This window comes from Callospermophilus lateralis, chromosome 1 (assembly GCF_048772815.1).
Source record: "Callospermophilus lateralis isolate mCalLat2 chromosome 1, mCalLat2.hap1, whole genome shotgun sequence".
NCBI classification, from domain to species: Eukaryota; Metazoa; Chordata; class Mammalia; order Rodentia; family Sciuridae; genus Callospermophilus; species Callospermophilus lateralis.
The window spans coordinates 208,000,472-208,023,674 of record NC_135305.1 but is presented as its reverse complement, the minus strand read 5'-3'; the positions used below and the strand labels follow the sequence as shown (position 1 = coordinate 208,023,674).

General features: G+C 33.8%; 1 protein-coding gene across 3 annotated transcripts in view; it reads left to right on the top strand.

The window, feature by feature from the left end:
• Smarcc1 (SWI/SNF related BAF chromatin remodeling complex subunit C1) overlaps positions 1-23,203 on the top strand; it is a 148,344-nt gene that overhangs the window by 65,786 nt on the left and 59,355 nt on the right. For all 3 annotated transcript variants that reach the window (XM_076844895.2, XM_076844887.2, XM_076844904.1), the window contains exons 13-19: positions 6,146-6,183; positions 9,320-9,441; positions 10,728-10,799; positions 13,265-13,378; positions 14,366-14,519; positions 15,922-16,035; positions 22,434-22,493. In XM_076844895.2, coding sequence (XP_076701010.1) covers positions 6,146-6,183; positions 9,320-9,441; positions 10,728-10,799; positions 13,265-13,378; positions 14,366-14,519; positions 15,922-16,035; positions 22,434-22,493 — 674 coding nt within the window. The remainder of the gene's footprint in view (positions 1-6,145; positions 6,184-9,319; positions 9,442-10,727; positions 10,800-13,264; positions 13,379-14,365; positions 14,520-15,921; positions 16,036-22,433; positions 22,494-23,203) is intronic.

Genomic DNA, 23,203 nt, shown 5'->3' with positions numbered 1-23,203 from the left:
CCACAAACTAATGTTTTACTCGAATCTGAATATTTGAGTTTTAAAGAAATAATTCTAATTAAAGTACTTTCCCCAGTCTCCCTGAACTACTTGTCTTATATTATAGTGCAAATTGATTTTGTATCTTCACAATAAACATCTTTTACATGTTTATACTTTATAAGCTAAATTAAAGTTCTTAAGCAGTATGAATTGAGAAACAGTGGTTTTTTTATAGTATAGGTATCCATATAGGATTGTTGCATGATCCCCATGCCCCATGGATATCAAAATTCGCTATGTCCAACTTCCTTTCATGACATATAGTATTTTCATCTAACCTCTGCTTATCTTGCCATGTACTTTAAATCATGCTGAAATATTTAATATACTGTAAATGTTATAGTAGTTGTTATATGCTTAGTGATTAATGACAAAGTGTATGTGTTTACTGTAGACATTTTTTTCCTGACTATTCCATCTCTGATGGGTAGAGTCCACATACGTGAAACTCCAGTGTACAGAAGGCCAACTATATGTTCAGGATGTAGAGTACATTTTCACAAGTAAGGTGTAATTATTGGGTGATTAAGTAAATAAATAAATAAGTAAGTAAGTAAGTAAGTAAATAAATAAATAAATAAATAAAATAGAAGCACCTCATGATCCTGAAAGTTATAGACAATATAGTAGTCTTGATTCTTTTTCTTTTTTTTTTTTTTCTTTTTTTTCAGTTTTATTTTGTTAATTTTTATATGGGGTTGAGGATTGAACCCTGGTCCTGGAACGTGCTAGGCGAGTGCTCTACCACTGAGCCACAATCCCAGCCCCTCTTGATTGTTTTTCTATAGTTGTAAAACTCAAAGGAGAAGCTACTATTTTCAGTCTACAGTAAATTTTTGAACTTGTAGTATTTTAGAAGAGAAAATATTTTGCAAGATCTCCTTGGGATGAAAATGATACCTTCATTTCAGTATCTCTGAATTGAGAGTAATCTGCTTTTTAATAAATTGTAGTAATTTCTTTTTTCCTACAAAATCCATTAAATTAAGAAAGAATTATACTTTCTATTAAACAAATAAGAAAGTATCTGAAATACTTTCCATTTTTTAATTCACAAATGTCATACAATGCAAAAAGTACAAAATTTATCAGGAAGCTTTTGATACTTGTCTGAAGGGTGGCGACTGACAGCAGTGGCTAAGATAAGCATGCTACTAATTTACCTTCAAGTTTGTTTAGCATATGAGAAATATTTTTTCTTTTAATTAAAAAGAAAATGAAATGTGCACAAATTGCAGTGATTCTTGATAGCAAATACAAGTGGGTATTCCTTAGAATTCCTCTAATTCATTTTATTGAATGCATCTCTACATTTCCTGATTTACAGTCCAGCAGTACATACTGGAAGATGATTCTCTTTTTATTTCAGAAACAGAAACAGAAAATTATCTGATGACAATGTAATGGGAGGTATTACGTAAACAAAGTGGAAAAGGAGATGCCGTCAAAACATTTCTATCTTGTTGGGCATGGTGGTGCATGCCTATAATCCCAGCAGCTCAGGAGGCTGAGATAGGAGGATTGAGAGTTCAGAGTCAGCTTCAGCAAAAGCATGGGCACTAAGGAACTTAGTGAGACCCTATCTCTAAATAAAATATGGCTCAGTGGTTGAGTGCCACTGAGTTTAATCCCCAGCATCACCCCCCACACCCCAAATTTCTATCTTGTTTTAGCGTTATTAATAGAACATGGATCTTGAATAATATTACTTGTAATATAAATAATATTACATTCTCCATAAATTTTTGTTGTCTATTCTGTAATTGATACTTAACTACGTAATTAATAGCCAAGAAAACAGAAACTAATTATAAGCAGTCTTTTATTTTATATCCCAGTACATTGACAAGGGTAAAAGATTTATACTTGATATTCTTCAGTGGGACAATTTGCTATATAGAGTGTTAATTAATATATTTTAAGTATATATCTGTTTTTAAAAAACTTTCTTTTTTAAATATTTTTTTAGTTATTGATGAACCTTTATTTTGTTTATTTACTTATTTACATATGATACTAAGAATCAAACCCAGTGCCTCACACATGCTAAGCAAGTGTTCTATCACTTAGCCACATCCCCAGCCCTAAATATATATCTTAAAAAGGAACCAGCCAGTAATTTACAAAAGAGTAGAAAATTGTTCCTTTAATGAGGTAGTTATTTAAAACATGTTCATAATAGGCTTTTTTTTTTTTTTTTAAAGTATTTTTTAGTTACAGATGGACACAATATCTTTATTTTTTATTTTATGTGGTGCTGAGGATCGAACCCAGTGCCTCACGCATGCTAGGCAAGCGCTCTGCCTCCGAGCCACAACCCCAGCCCCATAACAGACTTTTAATGGAATGAAATAGAACCCAATTTGGGAGAAAAGCTAGAGGTTCCACTAGCCAAGTGTAAAATCCCTTCCCTCTTGTGAAGTTTGTGAGGTACACACAGTTTAGGAATGTTGTGAATGAAGATGCTGTTGATCACAGCTGGAGAGATATGTTCTTTAAATTTGAAGTCATTTTTCTGGCCTTTCATTTTTTCATTAGTTGTTACATGAGTCATGCCAAGGACACCTGGTCCATCATCTATAAATTACTGTCCTCAGAGCTGTTGGTTGTTTTAGCTGATCCATTTCTTTCTGATGTGCCTCCTAGCTAAATGTCTTTCTCTCTTGAGGTCTCTAAAAAATCCTTGGGATGGGTTGGAAGTGTATTTGTCCACATAAAGAAGAAGGGAGACAACATTTTATTTAGTATTATCATTTAGAAGCAGTTGAAAAGGGTTTCCCTCCTACTTATTTTTTTTTTTTTTATGTTTATTTTTTAGTTGTAGGTGTTATGTGGTGCTGAGGATTCAACCCAGTGAGTGCCTCACGCTTGTTAGGCGGGCACTCTACCTCTGAGCCACAACCCCAGCCCTCCTACTTTTGTTTTATCACAAGTATATTTCTATTAGGTACCAAGACTACCTAAGTGACAGAAACTTGTCAAAATAAATTATATTTTTTGACTGGAGAGAGATCATTAAGTCATACTACCACTATTTCTTAAGAAGTTGGTTATCCTATGATTTATAAACATGTAGTGGACAAAATTTTAGTTTTTGGCAGTGTTACCTAGATTTTTATGTTAATCACTTGCTAGGAAAAATATAGTCCCTTCATAGAGCTTTGGCTCCTTTTGGTAATTGGTATCATCATTTTTTACATCCTGAATCTCCTCAACCTGTTAGCAGGTATTTGTTCATAACTTACATCTCCAACAACAATGTCCATTTTTTAAAAATATTTATTTTTTTAGTTGTAGTTGGGCACAATACCTTTATTCCATTCATTTATTTTTATGTGGTGCTCAGGATCAAACTCAGGGCCCCGTACATGCTAGGTGAGCGCTTTACCTCTGAGCCACAATCTCAGCCCAACAGTATCCATTTTTGTGATTCCTGATTACTTGCCAGGTATCATTCTACATATTTGCACTTGAGTATTAAACGACATTAACCTTGTTTTATTGATCAAGTAGAGATTTCAGAGGTTCAGTAAACTATCTTCAACTATTTTGCTATTAAGTGGCAGAGTTCCATATCTGAGTCCTGGTCTGTGTTTTTTACCAATGCTTTATAGCCTTACACTCTGCTATTGTGTAAGTGCTTTTCTCATTTTTTTATTCATGTTCAGTTCTTTCAATTTTGTGTTGTCTCCACTGAAAGCCCTTTGACCTGACTGGTTCCCTTCTTTGACCTCACTGCTGACTTGCCAGCTTCAGTGTCACCTCTTCAGAGAGGCTTCCCTTTAAAAAAAAAGAAAAAATATATATATATAAGCATTATATGTTTTAAGTTGTAGATGGACACAATATCTTTATTTATTTTTATGTGGTGCTGAAAATTGAACCCAGTGCCTCACCCGTGTGAGGCAAGTGCTCTACCACTCAACACCAGCCCCAGCCCGAGGTTTCCCCTTTTTACTTGCTCTGAAGAGGACACCAACCCAAACCCTCTTAAGCATATTTCTTTATATTTATCATCTGTGTAGAAATTTTTAACATCTAAGATTTTTATTCTATCCCATTAGTGGGATGTAAAGTTCATAAAGGCTGGTGTCTTTTCTGATTCATGACTGTGTTCTTAGTATTTGGATAGTAGCTAACAAAACAACAGGCATCCTATTAAATATTTGAGTGCTAGTCTCTTATTGCATGTTAAAATACTACTCATGTTTTTGGTAAGGATTGGTAACCCCTTTCTTTTTCTTTTTTTCTCTTCTTTTTGGGGGGTGTGCTGGGGATTGAACTCAGGGCCTTGGGCTTGGGAGACAAGCACTCTACCAGCTGAGCTACCCAGCCCCAGTAAACAAATGTTTTAGGCATTCTATGCCATTTGGACTCAATCACAACAACTTTGCCATTTTAGCTCAAAAATAACCATGGAGTCATGTAAACAAATCTTCATGCCATATTATGATGAAATTTTTGAATATGAAATTTTAATTTCATTTACTTTTTATGTATCTCAAAGTATTATTCTTTTTCTTTTCTACCAATTAAGAGTATACAAACTGTATTTTACTCATAGATGTGTTGAGAGTCTCCAAAATGACCCCCTGGGATTTGGCATGTGGTTGTACTCACAGCTAACATTCATGATAGGTGCATGGGAAGAGTAAACACAAGTGGAGTCTGGGTGCAGGTTTCTTCATGTTCTTCCTCACACAAGAGTCATGAAGTGCACTGCTCCCACAGCAGTGAACTTGCAGCAACATATATATAGTGTTTTAGCCTGAGGATGCCTATTAGACAATTCACACTCAAGGTTTTATTGGGGACGTGGATGTGACAGGTACCCTCTCCTAGTTGATACCAAAATTCCTTACTTTAAAAGGACAGCCGATGTATTGCATAGCTTTTCATCACTATGACTAAATACATGGGGAAATCAACTTAAAGGAGGAAAGATATATTTTAGCTCATGGTTTCAGAGATTGAAGTCACCTGTCTGTATTACCATGGCCTATGGTGAGGTAGAGTAGCGTATTGATGAGGGATGATGGAGAGAGCTGGCCATCTCATAATGGATGAGAAGCAGGCAGAAGCGGGACGGGGAAAAGATTGGGGACAAGGTATAGTTCCCAATGGCACATCCTCAAGGATCCAGTCCCTTGAACTAGGCCACTCCCTCCTACATTTCTTCCATCTTTCCATAATGCCATCAATTATTAATCTTTGAGAGGATTAATGTATTAATGAGATAAGACACCTCGTGATCAAATCACTTCCCCCAAATCCCTATCTCTGAACATTGATGCATTAGGGACCAAGCCTTTAATACATGAGTCTTTGGGCAGCACTTTATTTACAAACCAAAATAGCAAGTATTCAAAAATTAACCGTATTATTATTTTCATAAACATTTTAAGCACAGCAAGCTAACTTTTCACATCTGTTAACCCGTTCACTAGGACTATTCAAAGAGTCAGATTCCATATAAAAACAGGCGTTTGACTGCATTTCACCAGTTAACTCTGTTTTTCCCAGCCCCTGAGCTTTTGAATATTTTGTTTCTTTTGTTTCCTTTTTTGGTAATTGCTTTTCAAATAACAGATAATGGGGAATATTTTTTTAGAGAATATGTGAGTGAAAGAATTACTTTTCCATATTCTTTTTGAACTTCATAATGCTTTTGTCCTACCAGGGGATCATATTACTTATATATTTAAAAAAAAAAAAACTAAAGCACTGAATATAATTATTTGTGCAGAAACCTCACTACATTGGCACTTTTGCGTTTCACTGTAGGAATCAACTGCCTATTTTAAATTTTAGATGAGCTTTCTCTTGTTCTTTTGTAAGACCAGCATTTAGGTCCTAAGTCCTATTAACTTTCTACCAGTACTTTGAAAGGGATTCCTTATCTCTTCTTCTTAATTTCCTATATTTTGGAATTTCTAACACCTCTCTGCTTCTTTGTAAAATTACAATTTACCTAATTATTTGGGGTGATTTTGCTGTGCTTGCTTTTGTCTGTCCTGTATAAGTTTTTAGACTGTAAAGATTCCAGATAATCCAAACAGCATTTATCTGTTTTTAAAATAATTTACATATTTTGATTTTGCAGATGAACAAGATGAAGAAACAATAACAACAGGAGGAAAGGTAAAAATAATTTAGGCCTGTTGAGAGGATTTTCTTTAACTGTCCTGTGTACTGAGTAGAAATATTGGATTGGAAGTTGGAAATGTCCATAGAAATCTTTTACTTTGAGACTCTTGTTTTGTTTTTTAGTACCAGGGATTAACTCAGGGCACTCAACTACTGAGCCACATCCCCAGCCCTATTTTGTATTTAATTTAGAGACAGGGTCTCACTGAATTGCTTAGCGTCTTGCTGTTGTTGAGGCTGGCTTTGAACTCTTGATCCTCCTGTGCTGCCGGGGTTACAAGCGTGCACCACATGTATACCCGGTTTAATATATATTTTTTTTAATTTCCTTTTTTTTTTCTTTTTGAGATGGAGTCTCACTGTGGTGCCCTTGCTGGTCTCAAACTCCTGGGCTCAAGTGATTCTCTTGCCTCAGTCTCCCAAAGTAACCAGGACTTCAGGCACATGGCACCACACCACCAAGATGAATTCCCTTTTAAATAGTCCTCCAGAATAGTTGTCTTCCTTGGTCCCAGAATTTTATTGAGAAGAATCTTATATCTTCCTAGGTAATGTCCCTTGGTATAGTTTCTGTTTTCATGCTCCCTTGGTTGCAAGTGATAATCAGAAAAGACCACACTATTTCACATGTTATATAACAATGAGGATGAGTAGGGACCTTGCCTTGATTTTTCTGTTTTCTTTTGGTGTGGCTAATGAAGACTTTGAATTATGCTCTTGGCCTCACAGTTACCTACTTCCTATTTCATCAGTTCTGTGAAGACATATGAATCATTTCGTTAGAAGGTGTTGGATTTAGGCAGGGTTTAATTTTTTCTTCGTCTTCAGTAAATGACCCATTGTTTCAGTCAGGCTGTTATGCTTAACTTTGTTAAAATGTATAATTAGCCCCAAATGCTCTTGAAATAACTTTCTTAATTTGCTAAAAATATTCCTTTTTTTTCCAATTGCCATCAAAACCCCATTTTGATGTTTAACATTGTTTTATATACATACAAGGGATGAACAGAGTCCTGAAGACTTCTAGTGAAAGTATTTCAACAAATTCTTTACCTGTGTTATTGTTATTTTTTTTCCTTTAAAATTAAACTTCATTATTCCAAAGCTACCTTAATAATGAATATTATATTTTGAAAAGATGTTAGTATACAGAGTAAAAGGAAGAAAATAGAAAGTTAAAGGCACTTACTTGTGAGATTTTCTTTTATACCAAAGGTAAGAGTGTTGAATCCATGTACAAGTCATAATGCTACATAATGTAAATTTAAGAGTTTCTCTAATACCCTGCCCAACAGTATCATTCTGCCTTTTGTGTCACAATTGAGAGAGATCATTGAAACATAAACTGTTGTCTTTTATTTACTTGCATTGCCAGCCTCTTCCTGGTTTTTCTGAATAAAGTAAATTTTTTTGTTTCCTGGTTGATTTATAAAACCTATACCTCAAAAATACATTAAAACCAACTTAAAATAAAAACACATTAACCCTCACAGTATTTTTTGCTTGTAGCTTCCCTGATTTTGGGTAAGGAACTTTGTCATGAGTATTACCAGATTGTTTTCTTTCAGCATCATTTAAGTAATAATTTTAGAGTTCTTGTTGTTTTCTTGCTTTCTTTTTTCATTGATCTTAAGGGAAATGTCTTAAGTTTATAGGAAGTTACACTAGATTTTCATCTCATATATTATAATACAGGAAATTAAGTTGAATTAACTTAAAAGTATTAACAGTGGAACCATCGTCAAAGAATACAGATTCAAAATCAGTCCAGTTTCTTTCTTTTCTTTTTTTTTTTTTTCTATTCTGCACTTGAGATTGATCCCCAAGGGCACTCTTAAAACTGAGCTACATATGCAGCCCCTTTTATTTCTTATTTCGATACAGGATTTTAAAATTTTGTCCAGTCTGACCTCAATCTTGCAGTCCTGCCTGCATCAGACTCCCAAGTTGTTGGGATTATAGGTGTGGACCCCATGCCCAGCTATGTGGATTCTTAATAGAAAATGACTTCATAAGATTAAAAATAATAGAAGTACCACAAATGAAATATGATACATTGAACTGTACAAAAGTGAATGACTTTGTGACTGTCAAAAAGCTCATTTCTTTTAGTAGTCCTTTAGTTTTCTTGATAAAATCTTTTATTTTTAAACTAGTTATGAAGAATCAGAGACTTTTAAAAATGTTTTATTATAACATGTTGGTCTAGATTCTTTAAACATTTTAATATTATGCAACACCAAAAAAAAAAAAGGGGGGGAGTCAGGGATTAAAATACACTTCTAAGATATAATGTATAATATGGAATATTTGATCAGGTTTAGATTTGAAAGAAAAGTCTTTGTAGAAAATTTCTGGGATACATGTATCCATTTAGATATAAACAGTATATTACAAGTGTTATTTTAAAATAATTACTAATATTATTGACTGATATCATCACACCTGTATTTTGACCTAAAGGAGTGATTTTGAAATTATTTGGAAGTCAGTTTTGGGGGAGGTTTACTTGAAGTACCTCTGATAAAAAAAATCAGAGAAAATGTTATGTAGTAAGTAGTAATCAGAGTGATATAAACCTCTATGGACTGTCTTGACTTATATTCTGTTTATAACTTAGTAGTTTTGTGTATCTTGGTTGACAAGAAAGTAGTATCTGCTTCTTAGATACTTAACTGCTCGGAGTTTGTAGTACAGGCTGTCCTATTGTCACTTGTTAGTATTCTTGTCCTCATAATAATGTTAGAACTAGTAATTTATATTTGTGAACTGGGATTAAATAAAACTGAACAAGTAAAAAAGAAGCTGTTGTGAAAAGAGATTTAATTAATTTGAGCTTTGTGAATTCTTCATTATAGAGACACCCTTTCTTCATTCAACTTGCTAATTAATCTTGTTATGAGGTACTTATTTTATGAGTCCATTCCCTAATTGTAAAAAGGAGGGAAGAAATCTGCTCTTTCAGCTATCCACTTTGTACCTTAAAAGTTGAATTTTTTATATTTGAAATTTCTTTCCTGTTTTTTTAAAAATCAAATCAATTAGCTTCATTATCTTTGAACTAATATCAAAAGAATGATGTGTTAATCTGCCTAGTTCTGTCTTTTGAACTTTGGCTTCTTTTCTATAGGAAGATGAAGATCCTGGCAAAGGTGATCAGAGTCGGTCAGTTGACCCTGGTGAAGATAATGTGACAGAGCAGACTAATCACATTATTATTCCCAGCTATGCATCATGGTTTGATTATAACTGGTAAGTGTGCCGCATCCATGGTACTGAGGAAACTTTTCTTGAAATCAGGTTGGAATCTCAGTCCCACATCAGGAATTGCTGTCACATTGGTTGAAGGGAGATGGAAAGTGATTTTAATCTTTGAAAAAAGTGTTTTTTAAAACAATTTAGAGGTGAAAATTATAATACAGGGTTGTAAAATGTTGTAAGCTTTAACATAAATCATTTAGATTCAGCTATAATACACAGGAAAATGTTTAGTTATGTTTGTGATTTAAAATGTTAATTATATAAACCAAAAACTATTCTCACTACCATATAGAGCTTTGTTTTAATAGGAAATATTTTAAATGTAGAAGTCTTTTTCAGTATAAACTCTGGTATGAAAAAAAAAATCTTGAGAAAACAGACCTCTTTGGGACCATGGTTGGAAATAACTAAAGCCCTAGATATTGTATTTATTGATTGTTTAAGAGTTATCTCTATTTCATATTGGGCGGCCTTTTTAAATTTTTTATTTTTAAATATTTAAGTACGAGAATTTATTCCTCCAAATAGATGTTAACATTTTTAAGTAGTTTCTAATATGAAGGTTATGCTTTTACTTCAGTGATGCTCAGTTACTCAGATCTTGGGGGTTACTTTAGACATTTTTATCGTGTTCTTAATGATTATTGTTTTATTCTTTAAGGATAGATGCAATTTTTAATACATCTTTCTAGCCTCTATATAATATAGACTTAAAAGATAATTTGAAGAATAGAGAGCCAGGGGCAGTCTCATACACCTTTAGTTCCAGTTACTTGAAGCTGCTACACGATATTATAAGTACAAGGCCAGCCTTACTTAGTGTGAACTATCTCCAAAAAAAAAAAGTTGGAGAGAGGGGCAGGGGATTTAGTAAATGCTTGGTGTGCTTGCTTAGTTTGTGCAAAGCACGGGGCTCAATCCCCATTACCAACATGGGGGGAGAAATACAGTACATGGTTCACTTGAGCTTTAGTTTTGTCCAAAACCATGGTTGTTCTCAAATATTTAGACTTTGCTGCATGCCTTAAAAACTAAGTGAATGCTATTCCAAATGCTCTGGATAGTTAGGAGCTATAATGAAATACATATGTACCTCTTCTTTGAGAATCCAAGGGGAAGCTCTCTTTGTTTGTTGTAGTCTGTTAATACGAAGATATTTGTCCAGTGTAATTAATTTTGCCAACCAGGGCTTAGTTTTACTTTGAAAATTAAACATAGCTCAAATTTCAAGATTTCATTCTTCTTCAATCCTCTTTCTCTCCCCCCCCACCTTTCAGTATTCATGTGATTGAACGGCGTGCTCTTCCTGAATTTTTCAATGGAAAAAACAAATCCAAGACTCCAGAAATGTGAGTCAGTGTTTTAGAAAACTTTTTTATTTGGGTGTTCATGACAGGGATTCTTAAATATGCTTCTGAGTTTGGTATTTTTGGGATTTGGAAGTTTGCAGCTACTTCTCAATCTACTCTGAAAAGTTCATGTGTCATCTGCACAGCATTCCTTACTTATTTCAATGGAAAGTGTATTTAATATTTTTTTGCATAAACCTTGAACTACATGCACATCACCTCTTGTAGTTTAAAAGAGTGAATTCAGTAAAGAGTGTTTAGTTCATTTTCTTATTACATTTCCCAACTTTGGTTTGCATGTGTGTTAAAGATTATACATATTCATGTATTAAAAACCCAAGACAAAATGGAATCTTTTTCCTCTTCCTAATAATTCATTACTAGTTAAAAGTATTTTAACTGTGTTGATACAGCTACATATTAATTGATCTTGATTGTATAATGCATGTTTATAATTTTTTTTTGGAAATAGAGAAACATAATGGCAGAAAAAGGTTTGCCAGGAAGTATTTTTATCTTTTCTTTACAATCTGCCAGTGTATACTTATGGAAATCCTTGTCTCTAAGATAATAGTCTAATATTATCTAAGATAATAGCTTTGTGTGTGTGTGTGTGTGTGTGTGTGTGTGTGTGTGTGTGGTGCTGGGGATCGAACCCAGGGCCTTGTGCATGCAAGGCAGGCACTCTACCAACTGAGCTACATCCCCATCCCTGATAAGCATTTTCTTATGGTAGTTAATTCATGCTAGTTTAAGATTCCAATTTTTATTTTATTTTTTGTGGTGCTGGGGATTGAACCCAGGGCCTTCTGCATGTAAGGCAAGCACTTTACCAAATGAGGTATATCCCTGGCCCAAAATTCCAATTTTTAATGTTAAATATAATTTCAGCCTTTCCAAAATAATATTTAAGGAGTTACTTAAAACCAGAATCGCAGACTGGGCACAGGAATCCCTGATAGTTTTTTTGCACCTATTCTCTATTCTTTCTTTCTCTTCTCTCTTCTCTCTTCTCTCTTCTCTTCTCTTCTCTTCTCTTCTCTTCTCTTCTCTTCTCTTCTCTCTCTCTCTCTCTCTCTCTCTCTCTCTCTCGTTGTTCTTCTCTTTAGTTATATATGACAGTAGAATTCATTTTGATAAAATCATTCTTGTGGGTGTACATAATGGTGGAATCCACTTAGGTAGTGTCATATATGTCCATAGAAAATTTATGTTAGATTTATTCTGCTTTCTTTCCTATTTTTGCACCTATTCTGACATGGTATTATTATTCCAAAGAATTTGCCCATTTTCAGCATTTGTAAATACTTGATGGTTTTTAATAGCTTTCTCCTGAAAAGCATTATTTTGCATTTTAGCCAATTTTACTTTGCAAATTAATCTTTTATTATTTGCATATTTACCTATTGCTCATTCAGGAGCTGTTTTGATCAGTGTACACTCTTTCTCGTCTAATGTAGCTGACCTCAGGCTACCAAGGTCTTGTTTTATTTGTGTGCCAAGAATGATCATAAGGTTTCAAACTCCTTTACACTCTGTTTTTTAAGTATTTTTGGTGGATATGCTTGGATACATTGCGGAATCTGCTATGCCACTGAGTCTTTTTTTTTTTTTTTTTCTTTTAACTTTTTTGTATGTTCTTGTCTTACCTCTGAATTTGGCTCCATGGGTTTTACTTGTTGCCTTCCTGGGTCTCCCTGGAACTGCTGCCATGGGAAGGTATACAGTCATGTCAAATTGACATGTGGCTATAGAAAGATTGTAGAAATGAATTGGAGCAGAGGTTAGGAGCATAGATTCCACAGCCACCATACTTCCTATTTTCATTCTGGCTCTTTTGCTTCCCAGCCCAGTAGCCTAACATAGTTTTTAACCAGTCTGTGCTTATGTCTCATCTATAAATGGGATGATAAAAGATCTTACTATATTGAGGGATTTTGAGGATTAATTGAGTTACTATATGGAGAATGCTTAGAATAGTGCTTGGCACACCCTAAGTGCTAAGTAGATGGTAATAGGAGAGATGGCCTAAGAAATCATGTGTTATCTGTAGATTCTGCATGCATCCAAGGATTTATAAATCCCTTCTCCACCATGACCAAGTTTGCGGTTGTTATTTCACATTAACATCATCAAATCAATCTATTTTTTGTTGTACACTAGTAAATAATTACTTTGCTTAATAGGATTTCTGAGTTAACTGACAACTGTAAATACTCATTATCACTGTTGTTTGTTGCCTGCTGTCTTAATTTTTTGTTGTATACAATTGTGAAGAATCTGAAGAAGTTTGAATCTTTGAGTAACTATTTCTGAAAGAATTGCATGTCTGCCTTATGAATTTTGCCCTTGGGGATCTGAAAGATGTAGTTCTGTGGTAAAACACTTGCCTAGCCCAAGAGAAACCCTGGGTTCCTTCTCTAGTGCAACTGGAAAAAAATTTGAATTTTGCCCATGTTTTTTAGATATTTGGCATATAGAAATTTTATGATTGACACATACCGTCTGAACCCCCAAGAGTATTTAACCAGCACTGCTTGTCGGAGGAACTTGACTGGAGATGTGTGTGCTGTGATGAGGTAAATTTCTTTGACTTCTTTTTAGATATTTCCACAGCACGTGGTTACTGATGCATTGCTTTTAATATTTGATTAAACTGGATGTTTTTTATTAGTAATGTGTAATTCTTTTTTTTTTTTTTTTTTTTTTTTAAAGAGAGAGTGAGAGAGGGAGGGAGAGAGAGAGAGAGAGAATTTTAATATTTTATTCAGTTATTATCGGCAGACACAACATCTTTGTTTGTATGTGGTGCTGAGAATCGAACCCGGGCCGCACGCATGCCAGGCGAGCGCGCTACCGCTTGAGCCACATCCCCAGCCCATGTGTAATTCTTAATAATATAAATCTAATAAACATGTGTTCAGTATTTTTAATACTGAGTTTTTTGGATTATACAGTTTTTAATTTTAAAATCAAATCATAAAATTAGCAGAGATAAACAGTGAATTGCGTGGGGAGTGGATAGACTCTGTCTTAAATCTAAGGAAAAAAATACAAAATGTGGATTTCCTTCTGTGAATTGAATTTATGCTTGAGTTTTTTCACTGTTGACCTAAATAGCATTTGTTCTTATTACTGTGATCAAAACTATTAAACTTCAGTTTATCATCGGTTTTGAGGATTTATATTAGCCACAACATTTTGGGTTTGTAGAAGTTATCACTCATGTAACAAATTGAATTTGTCTGGTACTTTGGTGGTATGAAGCCTGCAGAGAACATATTTACTTCCTTTCCTGTACTTTTTTTCCCATTTATTTATTTTTTCATTACAATTTTTAATATACCATTATACAATAATTTATCATATCATTGTATATAAGGTATGTTGATACCAAATTCACATCTTCATACTTCTGTATTTTTTTTAATTAGTTCTTTTCAGTTATACATGACAATAGAATATACTGTGGCATAATTATGTGTTTTGGTTTTTAATGACATGATGATGGTTATAGAAATGAGGTTAATTCTCTAGATTTTAATTTTCAGAGCTTTATTCTTCAGGGTTCATGCCTTTTTAGAGCAGTGGGGGCTCGTTAATTATCAAGTTGATCCAGAAAGTCGACCCATGGCAATGGGACCGCCTCCTACTCCTCATTTCAATGTATTAGCTGATACTCCCTCTGGGCTTGTGCCTCTGCATCTTCGATCACCTCAGGTAAATTATTGCTAACTTCTCTTCAGGCCTAGATGGCAACATCCACTGGAAGCATTCCTATTCAGGTGTAATTATTGTCTTAGAAAGTTATATCTTAGCTGATAGCTTTTGGGCTTGTGTGTCGAATGTGTTTTGTTTTGCTATTATAAATGTTCATATGTAGTGTTTGCTGGGCATGGTGACATACACGTATAATCACAGTGACTCAGAAGGTTGATGCAGGCGCATCATCAAGTTCAAGGTCAATCTGGGCAACTTAGTAAGACCCTGTGTCAAAATTTCAAAAAATTAAAAGGATGTCGCTCAGTGTTAGAATGTTACTGTGTTCAATCCCCAGTACCACCACCACCTCAAAAAAATTTTAAAAAAAGAAAAGAAAAAAAAAAATTTAGTGTTTAAGGTAATAATGTCACCAGTTACAAACCTATTTGTCTTATTCTTTCAAATTATAGGTTTCCATTCATATTTATCCTTTATCCTTCTGCTATCACTAATAAGCAAATAACACATTCAACCTGTGTTCTAGTAATGTGAATAAAAAAATGTTCAAAAGTTGATCAAAGATTTGAAAAGTGGACATCCATACACATGTTGAAAATAGTATTATTATTATTATTTTGCTAAACAAATTATAAATAGCAATAAGATGGTATAATAAGAACGTAAGGGCTGGGGATGTGGCTCAAGCGGTAGCGCGCTCGCCTGGCATGCATGTGGCCCGGGTTCTATCCTCAGCACCACATACAAACAAAGATGTTGTGTCCGCCAAAAACTAAAAAATAAATATTAAAAATTCTCTCTGTCTCTCTCTCTCCTCTCTCTTTAAAAAAAAAAAGAACGTAAGCTACAAATTTCCTTCCAGTGTGAATTAGAGCATATTAAAAAGAAAAATTGTTGCTTTTCAGGAATGAAAGGGAAAAAAGCATCAAAATTCTGAGGGTCTTGCTAAGTTGCTCAGACAGGCCTTGAACTTGTCATCCCTTTCCCTCAGTCTTCTGAGTTTCTGGGATTACAGGTTGATACAACAGAGCCCAGTGAAAAATGCCATAAAAAAGTTTCTTACATCTTGAGTTTTGTTACAAGTGTAAGTGGAGATTTCAGTGTTTGGGTCAGTTTTAATTTTTTTTTAAGTCTTGGATGGACACAATATCTTTATTTTGTTTATTTATATTTTTATGTGGTGGTAAGGGTTGAACCCAGTGCCTTACATGTGCAAAAGCAAGCACTCCACCACTGAGCCACAACCCCAGCCCTTGGTTAGTTGTTTTTTTGGTGTGTATATGTATGTGTATTGTTGTTTTTTACCAGGAGTGATATGAATGCCAGTATTAAGGATTCTTAAAAAGCCTTTATCCCTTTTACTTTGGGTAATGTAATAATTTATCATTTATCTGACTCATAGGTACCTGCTGCTCAGCAGATGTTAAATTTTCCTGAGAAGAACAAGGAAAAACCAATCGATTTGCAGAACTTTGGTCTTCGTACTGACATCTACTCCAAGAAAACATTAGCAAAGGTAATCAGAATGTACTGTATGTCCTTTTAAGATGCATTGTTTTCCATGGAAAGTAAAATCTACCTATGTGGAGGAAGGAAGTGAGCTTTCTATGGAAATTCGATGGCATTTTATAAAACAACAAACACCCTTTTTTCCTATGGTTAGCAGATAGGTATTTTAAAATAACTATGAATAGTATACGTGGGGAAATGGAGAAGTTGAACAGAGAACTGAAATATATTTAAAGAATCATGAATATTCTAGAATTGAAAATTATACCTAAAATAAACTCATTGGAAGACTTTAACAGCCGACTAGATACAGCAAAAGACATATTAGTGAACTCAGACATGTTAGTAGATACTTTAGCTGAAATATACTAAAATAGTAAGACACAAAGAAAGTGTGTGGTATAAAGAGAGGACAGGACAAAGAGAATAGAGTTCAAGAGATATTTAGTCAAAAGAATTAATATATTTCTTTAGACTCAAAGAAAAAGAGTGGAAGAGGAGTGATTTCTAAAAATATGATGGCTAAAAATTTTCTGAAACTAATAAAAATGGATCAGATACTCACCAAACAGTTCCAAATTTGGATACTGAGAAAACCATACCCATATATATATATAAATTTTTTTTTTTTTTTTTAGTTGTAGATGGGCATATCTAACCATCTAACCCTGACCCTAACCTTTATTTTATTTACTTATTCTTATGTGGTGCTGAGGATCGAACCCAGTGTGTCATACGTGTGAGGCAAGCTCTCTGCCACTGAGCTACAATCCCAGCCCCCAAATATATTAAATCTCTTAAAAACATTATCTGAAAAAAAGCCAGTTATGGGTAGGAATGGAGGTAGAAATGGATATATTAAACTCAAAGGAATAATAAAAGGCTGAATTTTCAACAAAAATACTACAGTTGAGAACAAATAGAATAATACTTTAAAGTAATAAAAAATACTGTCACTTTGGAATTCTATATCCAGTAGAAATACCTTTGTAATGGAAGATATATAAAGTAAAGCTGTTTGCAGACTTTGAAGATCGTGGAGAACTTCAGTACCTTACAGTGGAAGACCTAAAGGAGTTCTTTAGAATGAAGTGTAATAATCCCAGACAGAAGCACTTGACTCAAGGAAGGAATAAGGAGAACAGAAAAGAGTAAATATGTTGTTAGATATAGAGTTTATGGCATGAAGAAATGGCAAAAAGTTGCTTGGAGGTTAAATTTAGTTAAATCAATGTGAATCTTGCATTATTTACAAACAAGAGGAAAATACTAAATCAAGATAAACTCTAATTTGACCAAGCATTTTTGGGAATGGAATGCATCTACATAGAAGAGTGCCAGAAAAAGTCAACTTGTATATCAGTATAAAAAAACATTTTTGGGGGGTTCGGGCTATAGCTCAGTGGCAGAGCACTTGCCTAGCATGTGTGAGGCACTGGGTTCGATCCTTAGCACAACATATAAATGAACAAATAAAATAAAGGTATTCTGTTCATCTACAACTACCCAAAAAAAAAATTAAAACTTAAAAAAAAAAAAGACATTTTCCAGTTCTTTTTAGTTTTTAAGAATGATAAGGGATTATTTATAGCAAAAGTAATATTGTATATGTTATTATATATCCATATAATAACATATGGATGTTAGATTCCAAACAATTGGCATGAAGGATGGGAGGGAGAATAGACGCATACTGCACTAAGGTATTTAACCTTTACATGAAGTACTAAAATGGTATTTGAAATCACACTGTGGGGCTGGGGTTGTGACTCAGCGGTGGAGCGCTCGCCTTGCAAGTGCAAGACCCTGGGTTCGATCCTCAGCACCACATAAAAATAAATGAATATTGTTTCCAACTACAACTAAAAAAATAAATTGAAAAAAAAAAAGAAATTACACTGTGATAAGTTATAAATGAGCATTATAAATCTTACTAAACTCTTGAATAAAGTATAACAAGTAAGCAAATAATGGAGGTAAATACACACACACACAAACTCCATAAGAAGGAAGGGAGAGGGAGAATATAAGGAACTGATTAAAATAGAGTAGAAGTCTAATAACAAGCTTGTGTATTTACATCTAACCCTAGCAATTATAATGATGATTTTTAAAAGTGATTTGGGGCTGGAGTTGTGGCTCATTGGTATAGTACTTGCCTGGCATGCACAAGGCCCTGGATTCAATAATCCTCAGCGCCACCCACAAAAAAGAAAAAAGTGATTTTTAATACTCAAAGAGCAGAAATAGGGGCTGGGGATGTGACTCAAGTAGTAGCATGCTCACCTGGCAATTGTGAGACACTCTTTGATCCTCATCACCTCTTAAAAATATTGTGTCCACCTAAAGCTAAAAAAATAAAATAAAGAAAAATAAGGCAGAAATAGCTCAATTAGATTACCAAATCAGAATACAATGTTGTCCATAAGAAACCCACTTCAAATAAAAGATGTAGAGTAACAGTATAAGAAGTGAAGAAGATATCCCTTTGTAAACACTAATCAAAGGAAAGCACAAGTCACTCTCTATAATATTGGTAAAAGTAGACCTCAGAAAGTTATTTTAACAGATTTAATCAGATATTTCATAATGATAAAGGGGTTCATCATAAGCACATTCCATATATGTGCAACTAATTAAAGAGCACTGAAATACAGAAAGCAAAAAGTTAGACAACTGAAAAGAGAAAAAGGCACACAATTATAGTTAGAGATTGCAATGTTCCTTTCTCAGTCATTGATAGAAGCAGTAGTTAGAAAATCATTAAGAATATAATAGACTGGGCTTGGGTTGTGGCTCAGTGGTAGAGCACTCGCCTAGCACATGTGAGGTCCTAGGTTCAGTCCTCAGCACCACATAAAAATAAATAAAGGTATCGTGTCCAACTACAACTAAAAAATAAATGTTTAAAAAAAACCATAATATATGCCAGGCTGTGGTTGTGGCTCAGCGGTAGAGCGCTCGCCTAGCATGTGCAGGGCCCTGGGTTCAATCCTCAGCACCACATAGAAATAAAATAAGGATATTGTGTCCAACTGCAACTAAAATAAATATATTAAAAAAATATATAAAAGACTTAGAACAATACTATCAAGCAGCATGACCTGTTTGTTTGGTTTTTATAAAAGACTGCAAAAGAACTTTTCAAGTACCAGGGAACATTCATCAAATTAGTGATAAAGTGAATCTCTGTACATTTAAAAGGATTGAAATCATATAATGACATTAATGACATAAAATCATAACACATTGTACAATTTTATACATGTAAAATAAATGTAGTTGACTCCTGCCCATATCCCGCATGGGCGGTGGAAATAGGTTTCCTCTTGGGGGGGATGGGCTGGCTGCGAAATAAAGGATTAAAAAAAAATAGAGTGGTGAAAAAACCACAGAACACAAAAAATAATTTTAAAAGTTGTGGCGGATGGACTAGTCAATCTTAGGGAACAAGCTTCCACACCGAAAAGAGCATAATGGAGCCCATGTTTGCTTTATTTATATCAGGGAACATCAAAGGTTTTTCCATGGAATGTTCTTTGCCAAATAAGGTAGGAGGTAGGCTGTCCATTTCCCAATGGGTTAAGCCCAACTCTGGAGCTACAAGAGGGGTCTTCCTAGTAGAACAGACATAGAGGTCATGTGCCTTGGGCAATCTAATGCCGGGTATGGGGAGCAGAGGATAGTTCCCAAGAATAAAGGTAAATCTCCATAGCTCTATACCAAGAGAAGACCCTCAAGTAATTCACGGGTGACTTCCCATAGTTCACCGATAACAAAATAAAAACTAGAAACTCCAGTCAGATAACTAATAAAGTTATGGAGTAAGGACTTGTTCTTGGAAGAGATGAATAAATTTGATAAATCTTCATCCACAGTGATAAGAAGAAAAAAGAAGACATAAATTACTGATCATTAATAAAAGGGTAGGGCTGGGGTTGTGGCTCAGTGGTAGAGCACTTGCCAAGCATGTGTGAGGCACCAGGTTCTATCCTCAGCACCACATAAAAATAAATAAGTAAAATAAAGGAATTGTGTCCATCTACAACTAAAAAAATTTAAAATTATAAATTAATACTGATGCTACATGTTAAAAAGACAATAGCTAATTCCTCTGAGTGGCCTTATATCTAATATATCAATATATAGGTAAATATGTTCCCCAGGTGATAACAATTATATAGTAAGGATAAAACACTAACTTAATGTGTATTCAGTTTAAATTGTTATGTATTTTTAAATTGCCAAGAAAAACAGTTTTGTACATTTGAAAAATTTTTTTCCCCAACAGCGTTCATCTTCAATGTCTTAATATAACCCTTACCAAAAAAAAAAAAAAAGGAGTTGGCAAAAACAGCCTTCTAGCAGCCTTCTAGCACAAACACTTTTTTTAATGAATAGTAGCCTAAAACTTAATGTTTTTATAATGTATTGTAATATTGTTTTGTGGATAAATGAAATAAAAATTCTTGTTGAATGCCAAAATATATATATATATATATATATATATATATATATATATATATATATATATATATGTTCCCCAGAACAAACGCTTGGCCTAGATGATTCCACAGATTTGAACCATACATTTAAGGAAGAAAAAATACCAACATACATAAATTCTGAGGAAGTGGAAGTGGAATGAACATTAAATTATAGCTAAACATAGAGATATCCAGTTACAAACATCTGTAAACACATACACACACACACACACCCCTAATATATCTAGATACGTTGATAAATGAGTATAACAGAGAATTAACAAATGAATCTATAAGAATGTTCATTTTAATTTTAATCAGTTAGCAAAACAGTATACGTAACCAAAATGTATGAATAGTAAAATTTGTTTTTTGTATAGATAGTATAATATTACTTAAAAATTACCTACTTCTTCCTGTAAAAACGTGGTTGAATCTCATTGACATAATAAAAGAATGCAGACCCTGCAAACTACATATCATATGATTTCATTATTTAAAATTCAGATCCAAGTAATCTAACCAATGGTAGGAGTGTTCAGAATAGTGTGTCCTCCTGAGGGTGGCTGTCAACTTTAGATTTCAAGGCGTATTTGGGGTTTTGAGTTGTATTATACGAGTTGTAGGTAAAGTTGTATCAAGCAGCACACTAAATATTTATTTGTGAGAGTGTGTGTGTGTGTGTGTGTGTGTGTGTGTGTGTGTGTATTATAACTCAGTAAATCAAAAGAGAAAAAATAAATCATGCAAAAACCTCAATAAACATTTCATGGGCTCTGATGAGGCTACATGTGATCTTTCTTGAGTCATTTGATTTTAAGAAGAGAAAGATTGACTTAAACCACCGAGAATGGACAAAATCTGTGCTATACATTGTGCCAAAGATATGGGGAAATGTTTGCTGAAGACCTGCCCAACTGATGTTCATGTCCAGGTTTTATAGATCTTCCCTCTATTCTCCTGGCTCTGATATCTTCAGAATTTAGATGAAATGTTAATGAATTTTATTCTTCTTGGGCTCTAAATTGGATTGGTCACCTGATTCTGGTTTATTAAAAAGAAGAACCTTTAGTTATTTTCTAACGTAATCCTCAGGGGATCTGAACAATGTATTGTGAGTTACAGGTATATGTACCTTTTCTTTTTCAAAACACCGTACTCTAGGTTTTTAATTCTACAATACTTAGATTAGTTCTTTTTGTTCTGTAGGACTATGTGTTTAGGCATATCCACCCGCCCACACACACACCAAATGAAAAATATTTTAGAATGATATATATTGAATACCCCAGTGACACAACAAATCATAATTTGTTACCTGCAGTCTATGGCCCAAATGCCATGATTTGTAAGCTATTAAAAAAAAAAATATATATATATATATATATATATATATATATATATATATATATATATATATATTAAAGAGGTAATTTGTAATTTAGGGAATTGGAGATCTTTTTTTTTTTTTAATCAAGGATGTTAAAATTAATTTGATGGGATTAGATTCATGAACCTATCAGTGTTTTATATATGTGTAACATCTTGTCTTGGAATCTTGGAAAAAGTTCTCTTTTCAAGTTATACTAAATAGTTGTTACATTAAATGTATACTAAATAGTTGTCAATTTTTGATATGTACTATAGTTACTGTGTCTTTATTGTCTGCAAAAGATCTTTCCAAGTAACAAAATAATAGAAATTACATGTCCAAATCATTTATAAGTCCCTGATAGCAAGAATTTTTGAAATATGATGACCTTTTGTTGGAAGTTTAAGTTCTTAAAAGTATTTATTTGTTGAGGGACTTACTTTGCATATTTGCATGTAACAGTCCTGTGAACTTAAAAGGGAATCTTGCTTGCCTCCATCCATATTCATTTTTATGACCAAATCATTGTTGATTTTGCTTTTAAAGAGTAAAGGTGCTAGTGCTGGAAGAGAGTGGACAGAACAAGAGACCCTTCTACTCCTGGAGGTAAGCTGTCAATGGACCCCCTTTATCCACCTAAGAGTGTGTACTAAGATTCTGACTAGCCTTTTAAATACACCTGTAGTGTTTAATTAAAACAGTTATCCTCAAGACTCAAGTGGTTGACACATGCTTTTCCTTTGGACAGCCCTCATGCTTTGACAATGGATGTTTAGTCCTTCCACATACCTCCCACTTCTTATCACCAAATATTAAAAACACATATTTAGACAATTAGCTGTAATAAAATAAATAAAATCAATAATTTTTGTTTCATCAAGGAAATGTTTACTTTAAAGTGGCTTAATTTTGAAGGTATGACAGTGAATGAAATGGCTAAGACAGTTTGTTCTTAGCTGTCACCATCTTGATTTGTGCTAAGATGCCACTACTACTTTTGTGCCATCAGTATACATGTCAACTTAATGAAAAAGTGATGTTCTAGTATTCTCATGAAAATTATTTGACCTCCCAGCCGAATTTGGTGGTTACTGGTTCCCTGGGCCTCATTTTAAGATGCAGTGGGCCTAGTGACATCTTGGTTTCTATAGTGCTTTGATTTAGTTTCTCAAATTGTTCCAACAATTGAGATTGCTTTATAAGTTCTTAAAATTATTTATTTGTTGAGGAACTTACTTTAGTAGTGCACTAAAAATATTTCCTTTTTAAAAATTTGTTCTTTCTCTTTCTTGTTTATCTTTGTTTATATGTGGTGC